The 22,437-nt window shown below is 48.2% G+C and overlaps 1 protein-coding gene across 4 annotated transcripts in view; it reads left to right on the forward strand.

Annotated features, from left to right (window-relative positions):
- The window catches only part of LOC8037027 (kinesin light chain), a 76,760-nt gene that overhangs the window by 41,457 nt on the left and 12,866 nt on the right, over nt 1-22,437 (forward strand). For 2 of the 4 annotated variants that reach the window (XM_029979233.4, XM_029979236.3), the window contains exons 7-9: nt 472-632; nt 13,504-13,612; nt 14,696-14,842. In XM_029979233.4, coding sequence (XP_029835093.3) covers nt 472-632; nt 13,504-13,612; nt 14,696-14,842 — 417 coding nt within the window. Of the gene's footprint in view, nt 1-471; nt 633-13,503; nt 13,613-14,695; nt 14,843-16,603; nt 17,897-18,817; nt 21,887-22,437 lie in introns of those variants that run through there. The other 2 variants (XM_029979234.4, XM_040217386.2) reach the window with 2 other exon arrangements.

The following is a 22,437-nucleotide window of genomic DNA, read 5'->3' on the forward strand; positions in this document are numbered from 1 at the left end:
CGAATTCGAATCGTGACAACGCAGATGGTGCGGCGACGCTGGACGTGGCTATCTTCTACAATTCTGTAGCGCAACCGCCATTACTGCGATTGCACGACGCATATTTAGAAAGAACGGCGAGAAAGATGACACAAAAACGCAGGCTACGCTCGTCGGAGCCGAGTGACGCCGCCCTAAAGGACACGTAAACGTTGTCGATCGTGGTTCGTACGATCCACCGCAACCCAAGAAAGCAATCGGTCTATCCCAAAATGTAATACATTAGTCCGGGGATTTAGAAAAATTTGTACGATCCCGAAATTCGGATGAACCGTGATTGTTACCCTGGAGATTCTACTGTAGTTACTCATTTCCTTTTTGGCATGTCACAATTAACCGGAGAAAATGGCGAGCCTGTTTTCGGTCCATCCTCTTTTCCCACGCGCTCGCACGAGCCCTTGCACCAGCTTGACGAACTTGTACCGGACGCAGGTGCTGACGCGGGCGCATGAGCGCGAGTTTGGCAGCATCGGGGCGGAGAACAAGCCCATCTGGCAGCTGGCAGAGGAGCGGGAGGAGAACAAGAACCGGCAGAGGGAGAACGCCCCATATGGGGAGTACGGGGGCTGGCACAAGGCGGCCAAGGTCGACAGGTGAGTGCTCCCCGCCAAAGCCACCGTTTGAGGCCCGGCATGGGGTCACGATGCGGTGTTTGGTTTGACGGTCGTCCCTTTTGTTTGGACGGAGCGAGGTCCCAGTTTGAGTGCGCCTTTGGGCGACGTCACCGAGCTTGCCGGGCATTTTGTAGCGATCGATTCGGTAGGTGGCGGCTTCTTACTTCTCGTCGAAAATCTCGAGGCGACGGGTGACCTCCTTGCAGCGTGTGTTGCACCCTTGAGGATAGGGTGACAGGAGATACTTCGTGCAAAAGTAAATGTAAGGATTAATGGAATCGATCGTGGCAAAACCCATCCAGTAATATTTCGACTCGTAAACTTTAAAGATAAATTTAACATTTTTCGCAACTGCAATAAATTACAAAGTGAACGATTCGTGATCAATGAGCATTAAAAAAAAAAATTGCTCGATAACTGTAAATAAAAACTTGCTGGTGATAAGGTCACGCTTACCTAAGACAAAACTAGGATAAGTGGTGCACTACTCTTTGGGAATGAGGCCATAAATGATAAGGTTCTTCCCGTATCTGAGGAAGCTTGGAACCCCAGTGCGGGACCAAGCCCTACTCGAGTCAACCGTCCGTACCAATTTCAATTACTAAACCTGAATATGCGAAGTATCGTAAATAAAACGGATAAACTTGAAGCTGCTGTTTTGAATACCCACCCTGATATTGTAGCAATGACAGAAACATGGCTATTAGACAGTATTTTAGATTGTGAAATCACGCCCCCAAACTATACGATTCTGTGCAATGATAGGGGTTCTCTCAATAGTAAACTAGTGATTCTTATAAAAAAAAAAAAAAAAAAAGGCATTGTATGGAACCCCTCACCAGAAATTGAGTGCCTGGGTTGTGAAATTGCTTGCTGCTCTACGTCTACAGACCTCCCACTTCAGGGTTCTTCAAAAGTAGGCATAGTTACATCGGTGATAATATTAACAAGAGCAGGAAGATTATAATTGCGGGCGACCTCAGTCTACCTTCTTTAGAATGGTCCTCTCTATCGAAATGTATGAAATCATCCCTCGGCGCAAATATCTTTACTGATCTGTGTCTTCATTACAACCTCACCCAAATAATTAGTGAAAATACCCGTATTAAGGATCGTCGCAATCACTGCTCGATCTCGTCTTTGTCACCAATCATTTCCTGAGAGACGAATACGGCATAGAAGTTTCAAATGACATATCTGATCGTAAGATGGCATTTATGCTCCTTCAAAATGAACATACCAACTTCTGGCCATCCCCAGATCCGTAAGCTTTTGAACTTTGACAGAGCAGAGGACGTTGGCATACTCGACTTTTTTTTATACGCACTTGGATAACTTTTTCCTTCTGTCCAAGAGTGCTTTTACCACCGTATATATGCTTTGGAATGAATTCAAAGCGACATTCAAGACGCGTCTCTCATATTTGATTCCCCTACAAACTAAAAGAATTATTAAGAAAAACCCTCAGATAACGCGAGAAATCATCTGCGTGAAGCGCAAAATAAATAGGCTTCATAAAAAGGCAAGGGAAACCAGAACTGCTCTAAATGAGAACAAATTGGCATCACTCAATGGCGATCTTGGACAAAAAATCAAGTGGGCACAATACACATTTTTCACTATCACTCTTCAATTGTTCGTCCAATCTCGAGCCACCAAATTCTGGAACTATGTCAACCAAAAAGACATCCAATCTAGAAGCGCTCTTGGGCGACAAAGCAAATCTTGCACAATCCTTGAATGAATATTTTCTTTCGCTCTTTACAACAGATAATGGTAATGCACCCGCGTCCCATTCCCCAGTCCTGGCTGTGAATGTCGTAGTTACTCAACAGGGTGTTCTATCACTTTTACTCAACCTGAACACAAAAAAAAGTGCTGCGCGGGACGATATACCGAATGAATTTCTAAAAAGATACACCACATGGGTAACAAAATATCTCATTATTATATTTTCACGCTTGCTTAAGACTGGAAGTTAGCGAAAGTCATCCCCATTCATAAATCTGAAAACAAAAACGAATTTGCGAACTACAGGGCCATCTCCCTTACTTCAACTTGCCGTGAATTGCTCGAATGCATCGTTTTCAAGCACGCCTCCACCCACATGGGGAATAACCACATACTTGCTCCACATGAGCACGGTTACAGACGTCAACTCTCAATGGTGACGCAACTTATGGAAAGCATACATGATTTTTCCACTGTCATAAACAGTAGAGGACAAGTTGACGCCATGTTCATCGATCTGTCCAAAGCCTTTGACAAGGTACTATCTCACCCGAAAGCTTTGTTTAAGCTAGAACCTATAGATGCTTTGAAGCAGCTGTGCATGGGCACCGCCATAACTGACCTTCAGTTTTTGTTTCCTCGTAATTCGTTTATTTCACTTCATCATTGCAATAGCAGGCCAGATTATTGCCATATTAGATTCAACTGTGTCCTTTTCTAAAGCATCGGCCTTTGTAGAGGATCGTCAACTACCGTTTCAGTTGCTCGGCATCTCGGTAAGACAAGAGAAGGTCAGCAATGGCAGCTGTAATTTGGCGCGTGTGTAAAGCGTCTATACTAGGAGCAGGAAAAATTCTCAAACGGATTGAAGACTGCCTTTCAGATCGCTACAAGTACTTATCATTTAATGACACTCACCATCCAAAGGCAGAGTTTCATCGGGACAACCGGCTTGCCAGTTCTCTGGTTGCCGCCGCTGCTTATAGATGACAACAACCTTTCCAGCCTTTCCATTTTGGTTCTGAATTTCTTTAGGCATCGTCCTAGAAGTCGTCCTCGAGGTCGTCTTAGATGTTGTTCTTGAGGTCGTCCTAGACATAATCCTTGAGGTTGCCCAAGAGGTTATCCTTGAGGTCGTCCTAGAAGTCGTCCTTGAAGACGTCCCTGAGGTCATCCTAAATGTTGTCCACGAGGTCGTCCTGGACGTAGTTCCTGATGTCGTCCTAGACGTCATCCTAGACGTTGTCCCTGAGGTCGTCCTAGGCATTGTCCTCGAGGTTGTCCTAGACGTCGTCCTTTTAGCATTGTCCTTGAGGTCGTCCCACCATAGCACTACTTTGCTACTTCCTCCTTCACCAGAGTGGAAAGGCTAAATATTTTTTTTGTTCCTTGTATACATAAATGACTTGGTCAAGGATGGGAACATAAAAATTCGCCTCTTTGCTAATGATTGCATACTTTACTAGCAAATAAAGAACTGAAACAACCAGAGGAACCTAAATAATGCACTTCAACACATCATAAATCGGTGCCATGGTTGGCAGATGAAAAGAAATTGGAATAATACTGTATTTATGACCATAACCAATAAAAGACAACAATTATTTTTTAACTACCTCTTGGAACAAGTCTGCGAGTACAATTACCTCGACCTCAACGTGAGTAAAAATTTGCGTCGGGACTCACACATTGACTCCACAACTAATAAAGCTTTAACAAACTGAGTTTCCTTAAACGAGTTTTAACATTTGGATCTCCTGCCACCAAATTACGAGCCTAGAAAACTTTTAATACGTCCTGCGCTCGTATACACCGTCTGGTTCCCCCACACAGCCTCTTGCATCATTAAGGTTGAAAGAGTTGAAAGAATGGCAGGGAGGTTTATTTGCAATAAATGTAGTCTCTCCCTTTGAATTTTGCAGGGAACTGGGTGTCTCCTTTCTAGAAAAAAAGAGGGAAAATGGCTAGACGCAAATTTTCATACAAAGTAGCCAACAATCATTTGAACTTACCATAAGAAAATGATCTAATTCACATAAGCAAACGATTCACAGGGTACAAGCATGGCAAACTCTGAGGAAGACTTCGCTCGTAACCACTTTAAATTCTCCTTTTTTTTCCCCCGAACCATTAATGAATGGAACCACCTGCCTCAAAATGTTGTTCCTTCCTCTTCTATCGAAATGTTTCTCGATTACGTAGATGCCCGCATTTCATCCTAAACTATTATTTTACGTTGTTTTTCATAGTGAAATGTATCTATTTTGTCGAACTTGTTTACAAATTTCTCATTCTCGACTTCCATAGTTGCATCGTTTGACCGTCTTATTTGCGTCAAACATTGACTCGCAAATTGTGTGTCGAACATTGTTTCTGCTCATAATATTTCAAACTGTCCCATCCTACGACAACCCCGAACGTATTGGAAATAAAAAAAAACTTTCAGCCTTTCCACTTTGGTGAAGAAGGAAGCGCAGCGGAGCTGTAGCTTCTGTTCTGTCTGTCTATGCTAGATCGCAAACTCAACGATGAAGTTAACTCCATCGGTCGCTGATTGGCTGCCCTTTTGGTCACGTGATGTGACGTTGCGATTGAGTTTTTCCCTACGGATTCCGATGAAGTTCGAGCTATGCTGTTGAAATAATGAAGTTCGCGGTGACGTCAACATGTCGTCACGATTGAGTTTGGCGATGGAGATAACTTTGTAGTAGTCGGGCAGCAAAAGTTGCCAAAGTCAATGAAGATGGCGACGTTCAAGCTCGCGGACGGGGCGGACCAAAGCGGACTATCGCTACATTTTTATGTGTTCGCCATTCAAGGTTCGTCAGGAACGTAATCGGGGAATACTGTCCGACACTCGCTGGTGCTGACATTTGCCGTGGAAGCTTTGGCGGCGTCGCGAGGGGCCCCATATGGTGACCACCGAGCAGCAAGTGCTCTCTTTGAGCGTTGCTGGCGGCACATTTTGCTGCGATGAAGACGTCACCGTGCGTCGGTGTGCTGCGAGTCGTATTCTTTGGATGCTACAGAGGCGATAATCGATAACCCGGGGCTGAAGGTGGGTGGGCTTCGCGCGCCAAGTGAAGACGGAAAGACGACGACGAAGAAGTTCAGCGATGCGAATTCAGCGGTGTTGTCGGTAAGTACTTAATACACATTTTCTCAATGCGCTTGCACGAGAGTTCTCAGTAGAAAACGGGTGCCTCGTTCACCGTAATGAGTGTCGTGTCACGTGTGAGATAGTCGCACGGATTCAAGCTTACTCGTGATTGCATTGTATCATCCAAATGTCTCGGGCCTCAACATCTCGAAATTGTTCTGCTGCAGCACGTTGTGTACGTTTTCATTTTACGATTGCAGGTTCAAACTGGTACAGTATCTTGTTCTTTGCTTGTGTTGTCTGAAACGTTTCTGCTGCTTTTCTGCCTCAAGGGGTAGGGCGCCTCGTCAAGCTGCAAGCCATGCAGCTTGACGTTTGACATTATATGCCCCATCTCCCACCTTTGTATATAAAGGAAAATAAAGAGATTATAAACTCAATTGACACCTCTTTGCTCTGAAGGCATAATTTTGGGTATTGTGCAAGACAAGTGGAATATCTCCACTTTTTTTTCCAACTTTTTTATTATTACATTTTCAGCCTTTTTGGGATGCTATGCAACTACTATCTTCAAGTAGAGGCTGCATTAGCATATACAATTTCTATCTAGTCTTGATGTGCTTTTGGACAACTGAAAAGGTTATGAAACATTCATGTCAGATACCGCCTCACTGTTGTGTGCAGGTGACAGCGACAAAACCCTGAAGCCATGCTTGCACACCAATTCCTCGCAACCCCAATGGATGCTCAGCTGTTTTGAGGCCAAGCTTAACAAAAAGCACTGCTTAGGATTCTGTCGTAGAGCAGTGAATAGGATGCTGAAAAGCAGGTTCCGGTGGTTGCAAAGGTGCTAGGCACAGCAACATCACTTGACTTTCTGCACAATGCGGGCTTGTATAGCTCTATTTTGGGGCCTCTCCCTTGAGCCCCAAGAGTCCAACACCGAGGACGGTGTAAGCTTTGACAGCAGAGGACACGCTGTGCAGTGCTGAAAATCTGAGAGGTGGCCACCTCTGCAAGTATGTGCTGCCTACCAGGGTCTCCCTGCTGCAACTTGAAGCCTGGCAGCTGTTGAGGCTACTACGAGCTTTGTCTCTCGTCACATCTGCGAAATATACTTGTGTGTATCCGCCTGCAATGTTTTGTCATACTTTGTAACTTGCCAAATCAAGTAGACACGGTAAGTCCCTTTGGCTGCAGAGTGGTCTACCTAAAAGACAGTTCAAGCGGAGTTTTGGTATGGCACCTAAAAATGGAAGTTTGTAATAAGGTGATGTGTCTGAAAAAGCTTTTTAACACAATGTTTTTGGCAGGTTAACCTTGCAAAAATGCAAACCGCATAAGTGAAACGTCGAGGCATTAGAATAGAGAATAAAAGAGGGCCTCCTCATGGGTGGCATCTTGTTTCCCCTTGACTGCATAAGCATTCTGGCTCTAAAGGCCTGTTCACACATGCAGCGGAGCGCTACAAGCATAGCGCTTACCTCGCGCTAAGCGCGTGCTGACGGGAGCGTTCACCTGCTTTGTATCGCACCGTCAAAACTGTTGCTCATGGCAGACGATAAGTAGCTGACGGCACGTGAGGAGCGCTACATCAGCGCTTCGCTGCATGTGAGAACCGGCCTTTACAGTACATTGTTCCAAGCATAGAGGAAGAAAAGGTGAAGAATTAACTGTGGTTGCTGGTATCTGGACGATTGAACTTGCACCGCCGTGTCACCGTTAATTGTGAAATTTCTGGTTCCCTGTATATGAAATATACATCGACATCTGAAGTCGAGATACGAGTCCCGGCACATAAACAATTGCACCGAGATTTCCTGACCCAAAATTTGTATTCGATGTATGACAATTTTGTCGGGTATGACCAAGGTAGTGCTGCAAACCTTTTTTCCATGCTATACTGAAATCATGACAGCCGCAAAATGGTGCCTAGGGAGCATGTTTTATTGTGCATGGAAATTCTGCACCCCCATGAGGGGCAGCACGAGTGTGGTCAGTGAAGACGACTGCTGGCTATCTGCAGCTGCTTGTCCCTCCACAGCCTGCAAACAAAGTACACGAAAAGGGTGAATGTTTATAAAAACAAGCATTTTTAAAGACTATGTTACAGAAATTGCATAGAACAAGAGAATCCCAGGGGTGTGGTGAGCAGTAGTGTATGGCATACCACTGCTTTTATCTTCTTTTAGAACTCTGATGCAGTGCTGGAAATATCAAGAATGCGAGACTCCTGAAAGACATTTTGTTTATGCGGGCACCTTCCTAACCAAGGAACTGCTCAGACCAGCAAGCTCATGCTGTGGGTCTTCCAGTAAAACACGCAACCTATGAAGCAAGCAGCCTTGAGCAATGTGCACCTAGCATGATCCAATTACTTTGCAGCAGAGAGGCCTGCTCTGTCCATCACATGAAAAATGGAAAGCGAAAAGTTGGAAATCACTCACTTCGAAACACAACACAAGGTCCAAAAATGAAAAGGAGCGAAAACAAGAGTCCTGCATTCACTTTCCTTTATGCTATAACTGTCTGTCATAACTGATTCCCAATGACAAGTTAAATGTTGTTCCCGTCAATGTTTTTGGTGCTGTGGAAGTCCAGCTTTTCCGCATTGCATTGAGCAAACAACAAAGACTGTGAGCCCAAGCTGCTCTGAGTGTAACTCAATAAAGCAAGGACGAAGAAACTTGGCCTGGAATAATTCATTAGTGCCATATGACACAGGTTTTCTTTCGACGGTTCTCCAAACAATGCTTGCCAGCCAATTTTAGACCTTGACTGCACTTCTCTACATCTAGGGCACTCATGCTGTAATGTTGGGTGCCCAGCAGCATGTGCAATGCAACCAGCTGCTCCCGCTGAGTGGGCGAGAGGTCCTAAACAGTGCAGCTGGGGGCAGTTCAGGCCCTCACCATCCAGGGTGGCAGTGTACAGCTGCAGCTGAAAAAGATTAGCACAAGTGACCGATGACCGGAGTAGCAAAATTGCGACAGGCAGCGCTATTGTTCCCGAGCGCGCCGATAGCAAGTGCGAGTCATGTTCCATGTCTCAACGTTGGTGGCTGCCAGAAAATTGAGGGATAAGATAGCTTTCGGAATGCAAGCTTTAGGATGGGCTGCTTTGTGCCGGCCACCACCGTGTGTCGCGATTTTGCTGCTCCGGTTGTTGGTCGCTTGTGCTTATCTTTTTCCGCTGCAGCTCTACCTGATGACTGGTGCACAGCTGACATGACACAGTTTCAGTAGCATGCATACATGGTTTGCAGGTAATGTCATGTCAGTATAAAAGACAAGACCTTTGAGTACTTCCAAGGGCACCGTGTTCGTGACCACCACTTGGTACATGTCAGATGTGGTTAATGGCAGAGGCTGCTCATATTGCCATGCACGTCTCCGAGCAAGCTTGCCCGTGGCCAAATGGTTATTGCGCTTAGCTTGCACACATGCACACAAAGGGCTGAGGTATGATGCCTGGCCACACATGCACCTTTTTGTTATTTCTGTAAATGTTGCATTCTGGTTTAATTCAAGAATCCCATTGCTTGTTCAAAGTCAGAATGTTCTACGCACCAAACTTTCTATGCCGATTGTTCCAGAAGTCCACGCATATACATGAGGGGCTCTGCGTGGCGATAAAGAGAGAGTCTTGCTCTTGCGCTCGATCGTGCTACTCCGCCGACCTTCGATGCCTGTGATGCTACCTCTTGGTATTTTTGTTTTCGGCACAAGTTTGCCAAATTAAACGTTTAGTTTCTGTTCATTCGTCACCTGACCATCTGTCATTCGCGAAATTTTGGTGGATGTGCGGGACATTAACAAAAAGGTTCAGTACGCAGAAAATATTGCTCTGTGTGGTGGCGAGAACTATCTGCTACTTACTCTCAACTGTGACAGATTGTAATATCTAGCCAAAGGTGGAAGACATGAATACCTAAGTGCAAAAAATGAAGAGAAGTATACAAAACTGCACGCCGATGATTTTGTGAAGTTCGACAGGCAATGCCCAGCTAGGTGCGTCCTGCTTTCACAGCCCTTTGCAGCAAATATTTTTAGAAGTGGACCTTTTATATAAATAGCAAACACCGGTTTTGGAATTGGTGAGCCAGTTTTGTCTTAGTGTCATTCCCTTGTCAATTTCAGGGCAGTGGGTAGATGTGGTGCTGCCGGGAATGTTCGGTGGATGCAGGTTGCTGTTGGGAAACAGGACCGGAGGCACCGTCTTTTTCCTGACACAGTTTCATTAATTGGATCTGTGTCTTGTCCGACACAAAACTCAAGTAACCATGTGTGGATTGTCTCTGCACCATGTGTACACTTAAGTTTTTGTAAGTCTTGCTGAGGTGTCACCTTGCTAGAAACATCAACACGGTTGGACCTACAGTCACCTTGGGAGCTACCGACCAGGCACAATAGGTTAATGACAGCATCTTCTACATAGTTATGCACAGTGCAGGTCATGTTCACATTTTTGTGTAATTGCTGAGATGGGTACAAAAGCTGTCACTTTGGGCCACTGGAGCCAGTGCAGTTCACCATGATCACAGTGTAGCAAAGCTGCAACCCCACAACATCAATGGCCACCAGCATGGGGCTACCGACGGCACTCATGCATAATACATGTCCTGACACAGGCGCTAACCACGTATTATGAAGATGAATCCAGACTGCTTTTTATACCTACCATTTGGTGGTGGTGGAGCTGCCATCTGTGCTGGGTCCTCATTAGCACCTTTGGCCACAGCAGATGAGTCCTGCATCATCCAATCAAACACAAGTTAACGCACAACAAATTGGCAGCCTTTCTGGTTCCGCGTTGATGTAATGCCCATTGCCTACACTTTAGAATTTAAGTATCGGACTGCCTCATGCACAGCTCTAGAGAAATTAACTCGTCAGCTTGAGCGCTACGATCCGAGCTTTCAAAGAAGCATCACGAGGCAGCACACTCGTGCAAAGTCAATAAGACCAAAAACAGCACAGTGTCTGTTTACTACAAGTAGCAAGTTTTAGGAGACCGTTACCTTGTTCTGCGGTGGCCACGGTACGGCTGATAAGGCTTTAAGGGAACAGGGTAGGCCCTATTCCTCCCATGTGTTTCAGCCTATGTATGTGACCCTTTTTCTCAGGATCTGCTAGGGTTAGAAAATTCATGTTGGTATCATTGTATTTAGCTTTCTGTGTTCTCTTTACTGAACTAGATTTATTGTTATATATATTTTAGTTCTTTTTTGCTTTTGTTTTTACTGGACCCTACTAATTTTAATGCCAAAATAGACAATAAACAGCTTGTCAAACAAATTTGCCTTGATTAATTTCCATAATTCTAGTTCAGTAGACTCCCCCTTGTGTTGTGTTGTTAGCGGAAAAAATAATACTTCTAGTTTTTATGGTTTCAGAGAAAAAGGGTCAAACGTTGCAAAAAAATGATGTTTTGTGATAATCGACTTTGAAGTGAAAAAAGGCGCTTTATAATAAACTTGCACTCTAGAAATGCATGCTGATGTATCCGTTCGGTAGCCACCAGCCAGGTTGTCACCTCCATAGTCAATATTTAGTTTCTTTGTTTGCTGTCTTGCTTTGTGGGCCTCTTTTGTGACGAGCTGTGTAGCCCTGTCCGCCAAGTAAAGTCGTCGCCGGTCAACGTCCCGCAACCACTGCACCATGAATCATCCTGGTAAAACGCCAAGTAGAGGCTCGAAGTTGTCCGTTTTGACGTCTCTCTAATCAGTGTGTCCAACAGCACTTTTCACAGTTCAGAAAGTAGGTGCAGGCGACGCCAGCTCTTAGTGCTGCTTTTTCAACCAGCTGCAAGTCCCCGCCACACACTTTGCACACCCAGCTTTCGGCTACGGTACAGGACAGAAGGTCGATGTCGATCAGTGCACAGTTGCAGTCACTAACACTTGCCTTGAGCTCTTCAAAGCATGCTGCCGGGTGCAACAGCTTCGAAGAAGACGCACACGTGCTAGCCGGTGCGTCAGGCATCAGAATGCATTGCGGAGACTCGGCGGCATAAGAAATTGACCTATGCCGACTACTCTGGAAGCGACGCTTCTAAAATATCTTCGTCTTTCGTCATTTTTAACATTCCAAATCTAGTGTTAAAGTAAACAATAAATTACATTGCCCGTGGAAGCATGCCGAACCAGAAGCAAAAGTATGCGCGTCGCGACTGACGCCGGCAGTGTCTGAGGATTTATGGGGCTAAAAATGTAAAAGCTAGACAGCTTTTTGATGTTGCTGGACGAGCAATAAACATTCCGCTAAACCTAGTGAAAATCTTCGTTTTTTTTACGGTTTTTTTTACAACACAGGAGAGATACAGATCGTGCAAAGGTGTAAAAGGGGGCGTGGTCGGTCACCACCTAGGTTTCGGAAAAGGTCATTTTTCCTGTAGATAAATCGCGCACGCTCAAATTACACAGTCAGCATTGTTCAGGATAAACTGGGAAATCCAAATCCCTAAAAAACAAAAACTCAATTTTTTTCAAAATTTTGCCCTACCCTGTTCCCTTAAGCGCGCTGAAAAGCATGCTTCAAAGTTACAGCGCGAGCTCCCAGTAGCAATTTCGCTGCGCACGGCAACGGTACGCTAAAACCGCCCATTGAGATGCCATGCACTTATACTTACCGACACTGCAGCCGAGATGCCGTGTGGCGACGGACGAGGCGCGTCCGCCCTCGAAATCATGCGCCTTCTTCCGTGTCTTAGAGAGGAACCTTTCTCATACGGGCCAAGATTCTGTCCTACTCCTCGAGTTCAGCGAGGACACTTGGTTCACGTCCCCCACCAGACTGCCGAGTGGTAATCGCGACGTGAAAAAGCCCGACTTGACAGCAAAAATTCCAAAAGTGAGGCAAATCTTCGTACAGACACACGAGCACTTCACGTGCGACATCCACCGTCGGCCATGACGATTCATCACGATCGCGATGCAGCTCACGCATTGCGTTCATCTAAATTGTTTCACTTACGTAGAAAGACATGATTCATGCGACCTAGACTTGACACCGATAATTATATTTAGATTGTACCGTATTATACATTTTCAGAAGTTAAAAATGTTGCTTTTACGAGACCCTTCGATGCGGCGTTGCGCATTTCCCTCTAGGGACATATTTCGGGGACAAATCCCGATGAAGTTTCAACTCAATCGCCACTCTCCGTCGACGTCATCAACGCGCCGCGATGAAGTTCCCTGCCAGTTGAGTTCGCCGCCGATTGAGATTAGGCTCCTCCCACCGGCGACGTCACGATGAAGTTTCTTCATCGCTTTTTCCAGCATAGACAGACTGGGCGGTGGCTTTCCAGGCGAGCAATCTGCTCTTCTTTCACAAGGGAATGTGAAGCGCCCGACGCAGTCGAACTTGAGGCGATAGCGGCCTCGCAACGGTTGTGAAACCATTCGCGCTGCTGCCCACGTCGCCGCTCGTTCCATTCCCACTCTTCTCCCTCCGAAGAAATGTTGCAGCCATCTATGAGTGACGGCGGCAACCAGAGTTTTGTGTTGACATTTCTTTGCGGGGGACACGATCCTGGAGAAACTAGCCCTTAACGGCTCTGCTGTAAAAATAATAAATAAATAAATAAAATGCAAAATAAATAAATAAAATGCAATAAATAAATAAAATTCAAATAAATAAAACACAGACCGTTGTGTTATTGGAATTCCCATCCGTTGCCGAGTCGGGTCCCCCGCACTACATACCGACGCGTTCGGCCGAGAATCAGCGTAGCGACAACGTCGATTTCACCTTACCGTTTTCTGGGTGAAAGGCATGAGTGTTTTTCGGCACTGGCTAGTTTCGTAAATATTAGCACATTCTCCAACTTCATCAGAACCATCGCCTCGACCGAGTTTGAGTACGGGGAGCAAAAGTTGCCTCGACCTTCGTCCCCAGTTATCGAGCGGCGAGCAAACCCGCAATTTCTGGTTATTGGCCGATCGTCGCAGTTTGGTTACCGGGCAATGTCTGCGATCGTTTCTCCTAAAGGGCCGTTGGGGTTTCTCTTTTGCAGTCCCACGGTTGCGACGACCTTGAAGAATCTGGGAGCGCTGTACCGGCGTCAGGGGAAGTACGAAGCCGCCGAGACGCTGGAGGACTGCGCCCTGCGGGCCAGGAAGGAGGTGAGCCCGCCGGCGCTTTCCCTGAACCTTCCCACCGAGTTGACATTCGCTGGGAAGATAGCTCCTCGTAAATGCGGACAAACGTTTGCTGCGCTTCATCTCTACGATAAAGCTTGAGTGAGAAAAACATGAGGTGGAATGGACCTTTTCCACGTACCGACGGCACCAGGCGGTGCCGTCGGTGCACGAACTAAGAATCGAGGGAGTGACCTGCCTGTGCTACCAATCGATATAGGGAGCTACGCTACCAGTTTCTTCGATCTCTGAGCTGAGGCGCGTGCCCAATGCGACTTTAAAGAGGGGCATCTGTGGCGTCCACCCAAATGTCGTGTTTTTCTTTCCGTCCACTTTCTTTTTATGTTTAACACAATTGCCGAGTAGCCGAGTCTCTTGGTGGCACATTTCAGATTTTCTAGAGAACAGATCTCGTGCTCTCCGCTTTTCATAAACTTGAATTCTTAGCTTTGATTTCCTAAAGTGTGACCACATGATCCTGATGTGATGACAAAATTTTAAATGACACCCCACCACCATTAGCTCGCATTTTTTGATAGAACCAATAAGCGAGCTCACTCTCGTTGCCGTGTCGCTCTATTTCCTCTAAAAAAAAAAAAAAAAAAAGAAGCTTGATAGGATGGTTTATTGCTGGAAAATTTTTATAGCTGCATTATTAGGCAATTGCATTTTAATGGGAGTTTTTCGACTCCTAGACAGCCAAACTCGTAGCTCAGTCTTGGAGTCACTTTTACCGAGCGAGAGTTTGTGCGGGCAGCACGCATTTTAAAGACCTCGGGCTGTCGGTACTGGCGATTAGCATCAGGAAAGCTCAAAAGCAAAAATTAAGTCAAAACAATAGCGAGTTTATAGGGAATGGAGGTTTGCAGCCGCTCAAAGCTTGCACCCATTTGCAATAGCGCGCTAAACCCCTGGTGCAGCGGATGGATGCGGTGGTTCGACGCGTGGGTAGATTTAGCGGGGAAATTACATTTCGCGCTTTGGCGTTGCACATTTTTGGGCACATGTGTGGGTAGCAAACCCGAAGGCTCTTCGGGTGGAGGAGGGTGAAGGGAGGATGTGGTGCAGGCCCTGGAGCAGCGTCACGGCAAGCAGATGCCCTTCCTGGACTTCTCCGGGACGCAAAAGGAGAAGCGGGCGGGCAAGTCGGGCTCCCGAAGGGGCTCCAGGGAGTCCCTGGACAGCGTCACGTACGACGCCCAGGCCGCTGACGAGGTGAGCTCGCCGCTCCGAACGCCACTCCAACGCGGCCGCAGCACCTACCTCCAAGGCGGGTTCGGACGCGTCCTGGCCGCGGCGCCCCCCCGAGTGCCGGCTGCGGGCTTGGACGAAACCGGTCGAAGCCGGTAGAAGCGGTCGAGGCTCCTCACGTTCCGCTATGAAGCGTCGCGCTCTTTTGCTCGACGGTTCTCATTGTCGTGCCGAATACGGGACGGTGGAGTCTTGCAACCAGCGGCGACGAAGCTGGCAGAGGTGGCTGCGTAGATGGATGGATGGATGCTGAGGGTATTCTCCACATCTTGAAACGAAACCAGCAGGAGGAACTGCGAGCACGTTTTGCAACAATCGCTCGTTATGCCACATTTGCTCCCCGACGATTCACTGCCGTATTTTCTTCCTTTGGCCGTTCTTTCTTAAAATCGCATTTATGTCTAGTTAAGGAGCGGATGTGGTCTCGCTATTTCGAGCTCGGCAGTAAATCCAACTTGCCCGTCATCGAAGAGCGCGTCGTCCTTCTCGAAAAGAGCATTGCCCAGCGCCGTGCCGGGACGAGGGAAGACATGGTCGTTTGAATGAGGCGTAGCCCGTCCGAACGCGGAAGTAAATCGATTGTAGTAGAAATGTTTACCGGCCGCGAGCGTTCAATACGAGACGCCCCTCTTGCGGTGCGAGAATGCGGGCGTTGCAACACTCAGGTCGAGCGCCGTTGAGACGGGCGAGCTTGTGTCACGGTCGACGTCGTCGACGGCTGCCCTCGCTGAATGCAGCTTTTCCTCTCTTAACGACGGCTCTGAACTCCAAACCTGGCCATTGCGATCGCCGTTGGACGTCTTCCTGGGCTTTCGGGAACGTGGGGACGCGGTGGACGGCCGGCTGGCGGTGGGCACTCGGGGGATTGCCGTAGAACCGTGCGTTCAAACCGGCCTTTGGAGGTACCTTGGCTCTTCGAGACGTGGTCGTGTTTGGAAACTCGTCGACGAACCATTTAGTAATTTATAATTGGAGCCATTACAAGTATGCTTAAGCACCGAGGACATCTTAATTTAGTGGTCGTCCGGGTCACGGACGTTGTCAGATGTTCCCGAGGGAGGTCGAAAAAAGCACCCTTTTGATTTTCTTTGAGACGTACCATTTGGAGGGACGAAGACGCGACAAAGGATTTTATCGGGTGATCTCGGCTGCCACCGACGGTGGGGTACGGGAGGTTACCGTCGTCGTTACGAGTAGGGTTTCCGGTTCTTGGGCGTTGCGGAAAGCACCGATGAATGGACTCTGCTCGTCGGTGCCAAATCGGCGGAAGATGCTTTTTTCAGGACATTTAGTTTGTTTGGTCAAGGGGCGGGCCGTGCGGTCGGGGATTGAAAGCGGGAAATTTGGGGAGGCATAGGAGTGGAAACATCGTAAATGCATCCTTTGCAAGAAAACGCCGAGTGTAAAAAAAACAAAAAAACTATTTTTTCTGGGTACTTTAGAAACGTTCCAAGCTCTAGTAGTTAGCCAAAAGTGGAAAAAATTGTTCTTGGTTCCTTTAACTTTCACGTGTCAAAGCAGAATGGATGCCGATTTTGCCTCCGAGATAAGGGAGAGCCGATTCGTTGCCCAAATTCGTGTCAAAATCGAACGCCGCAAAAACCAGATACCCTATTTGTAAATGAAATGACAAAAGCCTTGGGAAGCTAGTTTTGTGTAGGTCTGACGGGGTTTCTGGGGGTCTGGTTGGGGGCCAGGTGCTTAGCGGAGCTCTTGTCTCTCCAGAGCCCCATGGTACGAATTCGATCGCCGGCCCAGCGTCCTGCACGCGTCTTGCTCAGACCAAAACGAAGCCGGTGGCCAAGGTGGCAGAGTTCGACCGGAGCTTCCGAGCACGCTCGAGAAGCGCGCTTGACAGAGCCGCCCGAAATGCAGTCCGTCGGGTCATGGACGTAGAGCCCCGGGGTGACGTCGAACGGGGTGTGACAAAGCGGGGGTCTTGCTAGCACAGTTTCTCTCCAAGTGTGGTGCTGCACGTGGACGGTGCGTGGACCAAGTTTGCGGGACTTGGCAAGTCGAGCCTTGAGAGAGTTTGGCCGAAAAAGACGACCGAAGTCGCTCGGACTCGCGAGGAATGCGTTACTTTCCCGTGCACATCATTCGTTCAATGTGTGCTTGGATTGCAACCGGCCACGTTGCCGTTGGTCGTTCCAGGCTCGCGCAAATGGTTCGGGAAAATGGATTTTCCGAATCCGAGTCCAGATTGCTTCACACTCGAAAGGGCATGTGAAAGAAAGCGTGACAAGGACGAAATTGTAAAGGAAGACTTTTTAAAGAAGTCGGAGGAAGGTTGCAGAAACCAAAGGCATCCTCAGCACGGTGTCTTAGCGACCACGTGGGCGTTCGCGAGGTACCCTTTTTTTTTGTTGTTTTGAAGTTCAATTTTGTCTCCCGTCGTCGAGTGTGAGGACTCATTAAAAGTGTTCAAATTCGGTTACGCGTCGAGTAACCGGTTGTACCAGTTGACCCGCTCGGCCTGCAACTGGTTTTCGTAAAATATTTTCACAAAAATAGTTTCTCTTAGCGTTTTATGCTTACCAGATTGACCGTCTATATTTTCACCGGAAGCGCGCACTTTACGGATTAAGCGCCGTTAAAAATCGCAGCGCCATACTTCGCATTAGGCTGTAACGCTATTTGCAGAAACCTGAATAGCTCTTTTTGTCACACCCCGTGAATGCGACGCTAATCGGTGAAATTGTGACTGGGTTGGTTGCAAAGGTCTACAATGGTTATATTTTTGTTGCTGCGCTGTTACTTACATTTTTAGGAAGGGCTTATTTTGTTGTGCCTCGTTTTGTGGGGGACTGTTTTAGGCATTGGGAGCAGCATGCACTGTTGCTTCCTCGCTTACGCATGCCTAGTCGGCCTAGGTGAGGGTGTGAGATTTTTCGGTGACGAGACACTCATTTTTGCGCCCCAATGTTTTTGTATGCTAGAGCATTTACAGCCGAATACTCTAGGCAATACCTTTCTAACAGTGCCAATAAAGTCAAACTTAATGTTTTGCCTTCGATACTCTTCTGGCCTTTGTTCCTTCTTTCCACCTTGCAAAGATGTAATGATGTTCGGACTTCAACATCTCATAGTTTGGAGAGGGGGCAAATTTGTTGTTCTGTCGTTTCACGAGCCTAGTTTGAGAACACAAAATACTTTTTGAGAGTAAATCCAGAAATGAATCTACCCGGAGCCAGACGCTCCAATCGTTTCAAATTTTAGTTACGGACTACGGACCCTGTCATATGCGACGGGTGCAGTTTGCGAGGCCTTTGCAATGAAACTAGCTTTTGCACGCCGTGTGCAGTCGTGCCAAGAGAGTGGTCCCCGCTTTGTCGGGAGGAGTGTCGCGAAGAGATTTCCACCGCACGAGGTCGACCATCGAATGCGCAACTGTGCGCCGAGAATTGCGCGCGAGAAACGCGGAGGGCTCTTTCCCGGACGGGGATGCACCGCTCCGTGCGGTTGGCGGAGGGTGCCGCTCGGTGCCGAGGCCCCGCCGCCTCGGCTCCCGCTGCGTTTGCGGCAACTCGACGAAGAGTGAGTGCGCAAACGCCGGGTGCACGTCGGAACCGGCGGACGTCCGACGCGTCGAAAAGCCGGAGACGGAGGGCTCGCCATCTCCGTGTCGTCGACTCGTCGGACAAACGGAGGGCCACGATGGCGCGTAGCCCGTCACTTTGTGGCGAGTCGGTCGTCCCCCGTAGAGCGCAGCGTTTTTCGGTGGCTCTTCTTTTTTTTTTTGCGCGCTCCTCCTCGGTTCTTTTCTTTGTTTTGTACCTCGTTCCTGGTATTGATGCTGTTTTTGTCCGCATTTTTGGTTGTCCTCTTATTTTTTACACCCGCCTCTCTCCTCCTGTTTCTTGGTTTGCCCCCCTCCCCCCTCCCCCCGCCCGACTAACCTGCTCTTGCGCTGCCCCACCCACCCTTGGCGCCAAACAGTTCCAGGCGCCGCCGCAGAGCGCGCCACCGCAGGGTGCAAACGCGGGCTCGTCTAACGTTCAGAGGACGGACCAGCCGCAGGGAATCAAAACGAAGCTCTTCAACGCCTTGGGACTCCACTCGCTGACGCCTTCGTCGCCGTCCTCATAATGCTTTTCTCTCTCCTCCGTTTCGTCTCGCTTTCTGTTGGTTCCGTGTGGTGCCAGGGATCTCGTTTGTCCTCCTGCCTGAGGGGGTGAGGGCGACCGGAAGCCCGGCAACCACCAACAAGTCGACCGCTCCTCGTCGAGGAATTGGCGCCTCAGCGCCAAAAAAGATTTTGCGACGCGTCGTCTAAGCGCAGTTGCACGAACGGCGCGCCGCGGAGCGAAAGTCGCGACGTGGTCGTGTGGTCGGTAGAAAGGGCGGGAAACCAGCGACTATTACCGGAACGGCAGAATGCGGAGCGTAGGATTTCGGGGAGGGTTGTGGGGGACTCTGTCAGGGAGAAGTGTGGGAGCGTGGCCCGAGATCTTATTGTCGGGAAGGGCAGCTCGACGGATGGAGTGCCGCTCTTTACTCGCGGGTATGTCAAACAATGAACGGGTGGCCAAAACATTGGTTGACGAAGAAACAAAAACGCCCAAAAAGGAAGAAAATAATCTTGGACAACACTTAAGCTTCGCCTTTAAGAGTGGAACGCGATAGCTATACGCACAAGCTGCCACTAGTTCCCGAGCCGTGCAAGCGTCTCTGCATGGCCTAGTCTGTGGCGTGTCTGGCTTGCGACCGAAGGCTCCTGGGTTCAAATCCCGCCTAACATTCTTCAACCTTTCCTTTAAAGCAATTGAATTGCTTTATGAAGGGAAACCATCTGAGGCGTGCAGCGACTTTTAATTTGCATTACATGCAACGTTTTAGTCACTTTCATTCCACGCGTGACGTCACGTTTCACTTGAGCGTTGTGGGTTGTTTGAAATGCCCGCGCAAGGTCATGTGGCTGTGACGTCACGACCCTGTCGGCCAATCAGGATTTTCCCGTCACAGCGTCACCGATGCCGGCTTTTCTACGACACAAACTCCTTAACTCCATTAAGAAAAGAAGTCCCACGTCACGAGCGCGGCAAGCCTCGTTTCAAAAAGGTTTCCTGTCTCACTTTTTTTTTTCTCTTCGATACGGTTTGGCGGTTTGTGCCGCCAAATCGTATCAAATGGTTCTTTTTATTTTTTCGTTCTTGCTTCCCAGTTTTTCTGTCTCATCTTGCGAGTGTCGCTCGTTGATAATTTCGTTGCGGTCGTTTTGTTCTCCTTGTGGCGTTGCATGCCTCTTGACTGTTGAGTCAATTGCCACAATATTTGGAAGGGTTCCGTTCGCACAGTGCGCGATAGGTGCAATAAAAATTCGGCACTTCGTTGCAGTTGCAGACCGCGGGCACGTTTGCCTGCAACTTTTCTTTCCTTTGTTTGTCAAACCACACCGACAGGATCTAAGACTCGCGATCTTGCCTTCTGGCGACGCAAGATAGTGTGTGCTCGGTTTTGGCGACATTCTCGCTGAAAGATCGCTCGTCGGCTCTCTCTGGCAGTTTGTGTCGCCGGCGAGCCTTTCGAGATTTGTCGATACGTCGAGAACGTCTTTTCTGTTCTTGGCCGTCGAACTGCCTTTTTTGGCCGTTTTGCACCTGCAATTGCCACCCGTAATGGAGTTTTGGCCCTCGAATGCCGCGGACTCGACGACTCTACGAAAGCGAGAAGTGCGGGGGAACTTTGACGATACGTCTCAACATTACGAAGTCTAGCTGTGCGCCTTAGAAGGAGCACCCTTAGAGATTGAAACGTTTTGTTTTTCCGAGGTGGCCGGGCTTCCGTCTCGCCTAGCGGGAGCTTATCTGTCGCGTTGGCGGCGGAACTGACAGAGAAGGCAATCGAAGACTCGTTAGGAGTTGTAGGGCCGCTTTCCGGCTCGTTTATGTGCGCCGTCGTCATTGGCCTCGGTTGCCGCTCATCTACGCCTCGGCGCTCCGCAACGGGTGGCTCGCCCTCTCTCGTTTTTTGGGGCTCGTACATAATGGCCGTTGGAATGCGAGAGAGATTTCCTTCGGAGGTGACAGTCTGTGATAGCAGTTTTCGCCGGCGTTTTTCTTTGCCCGCTCGGCCGAGCACCAGACCGGCCGTTGGATCCCGGGAAAGATGCGCGCAAAACTCTTCTCACTTTTTTTCTTCTCTCTCGTCGTCCCGTCGAAAGCTGCGCGGCACTTGAAATGCTCGATAGGTCTTGGGTGCACGTAAAGGATTGACTTGGCTACGTTGGGTGGTGCACCGGGATTTTACGAGGACCACGTCTCTGTCGCAGGTTTTTGGCTCCGCGTGAGAAAGAGTAGCAATTGAGCTTTGAGCTGTGTACAGTTTTCAAAGTCGAGGAACTCTCTTTAGGGAAATACCTCCCGTTAATTAAGACCTTTAGGGAACGAGGAAGGCACTTTTTAGTTTGCTTGCTTTGTTTTCAGAGAGAGTATGCCTTTAGAACTACAGCTTTTTGGGTAATTTCTTCGCTTACGAGGTATAAATATTTATTGCTGTTGGAACCTGGAGCCTGGACTGGGAGAGCTAGGTCTTATAACGATTGCAATAACTCTGCTTCGCTCATTTTCTCGAGGCTCGCTTCCTTCGTCTTACCTCAACGCAGACTTTGGCGAGGGCTGCAGCCGGAAGCTCCTGACTTGGAAATGTGTCTTTGTTGTGGGTAGCCGTAATCCCCGCATTCCCTCAAAGATGGAGCAGTTTCTATAAATTAGCTGGACGATCGCGTATCAGGATTGATTTCACAATGTCTTTTATCCTCGCAAAGAATCATTTACACTTTGTGTTAACCGCTACTGTGTGTTTTTGATGACGGAGGTTTAATGTGCAGTTTGGAGATTTAATGTGCATTTTTGAGAAACTCTCTTAGGTTGAACCGAGAGGAGTGCGTTTGAAAGTGCGAGCATTTTTTGTACGACGACATCTAACGATGCCGTAAAGTATTTAAGAAATGTGTTGGGTTTCTATGCCTTTTGCAGTTCCCAATAAAGACCTCTTCATCATTTGTAATATTGTGAGACTCTCGTTCATGTCACGCAGCCCAGAGTTGGGCTTGGGAAATTCATTGACCCATGTAATTCTTGCTTTGAACACGGATATATATATCTTGTTGGGACCTGGAGCGGAAGGTTGCCGACCCGCGGCCTAGACGATGCGACGTTGTTACGACGGGAAGGCAAGAAAGCCCACGAAAGCGTTTGGCTCTCATTCTCCTCGTAACGAACGATCCCGGGTGTAAGCCCGCACACTTCTCGGTGCCGTAAGACGGCCAAGTTTGCTACCTTGTAAGCGCGGAAGTTGTCAAGGTCGCAAATTTGTCGATCATGTCCGCGGGAATTTGGCTAGCTCGCTGTAAGATCTCCCTCGTTGCACGGCGGAGACTCTAGCGAGACGTTGAAGAACCGTCTCTGCACTCGATCGGCTCGAAGGTGGGTGGTCTTCGCGGTGGGACGCGGACGAAACGAAGCTGGTGCGGTGCCGAGTGATGACACGCGGCGTGGCTTTCAGGTGGGAAATGTTACGCTAGGATCGTACGACGAACTGATGGTTGCGGAGAAATT

This window comes from Ixodes scapularis, unplaced genomic scaffold (assembly GCF_016920785.2).
Source record: "Ixodes scapularis isolate PalLabHiFi unplaced genomic scaffold, ASM1692078v2 PGA_scaffold10__122_contigs__length_95168666, whole genome shotgun sequence".
Taxonomy (NCBI): Eukaryota; Metazoa; Arthropoda; class Arachnida; order Ixodida; family Ixodidae; genus Ixodes; species Ixodes scapularis.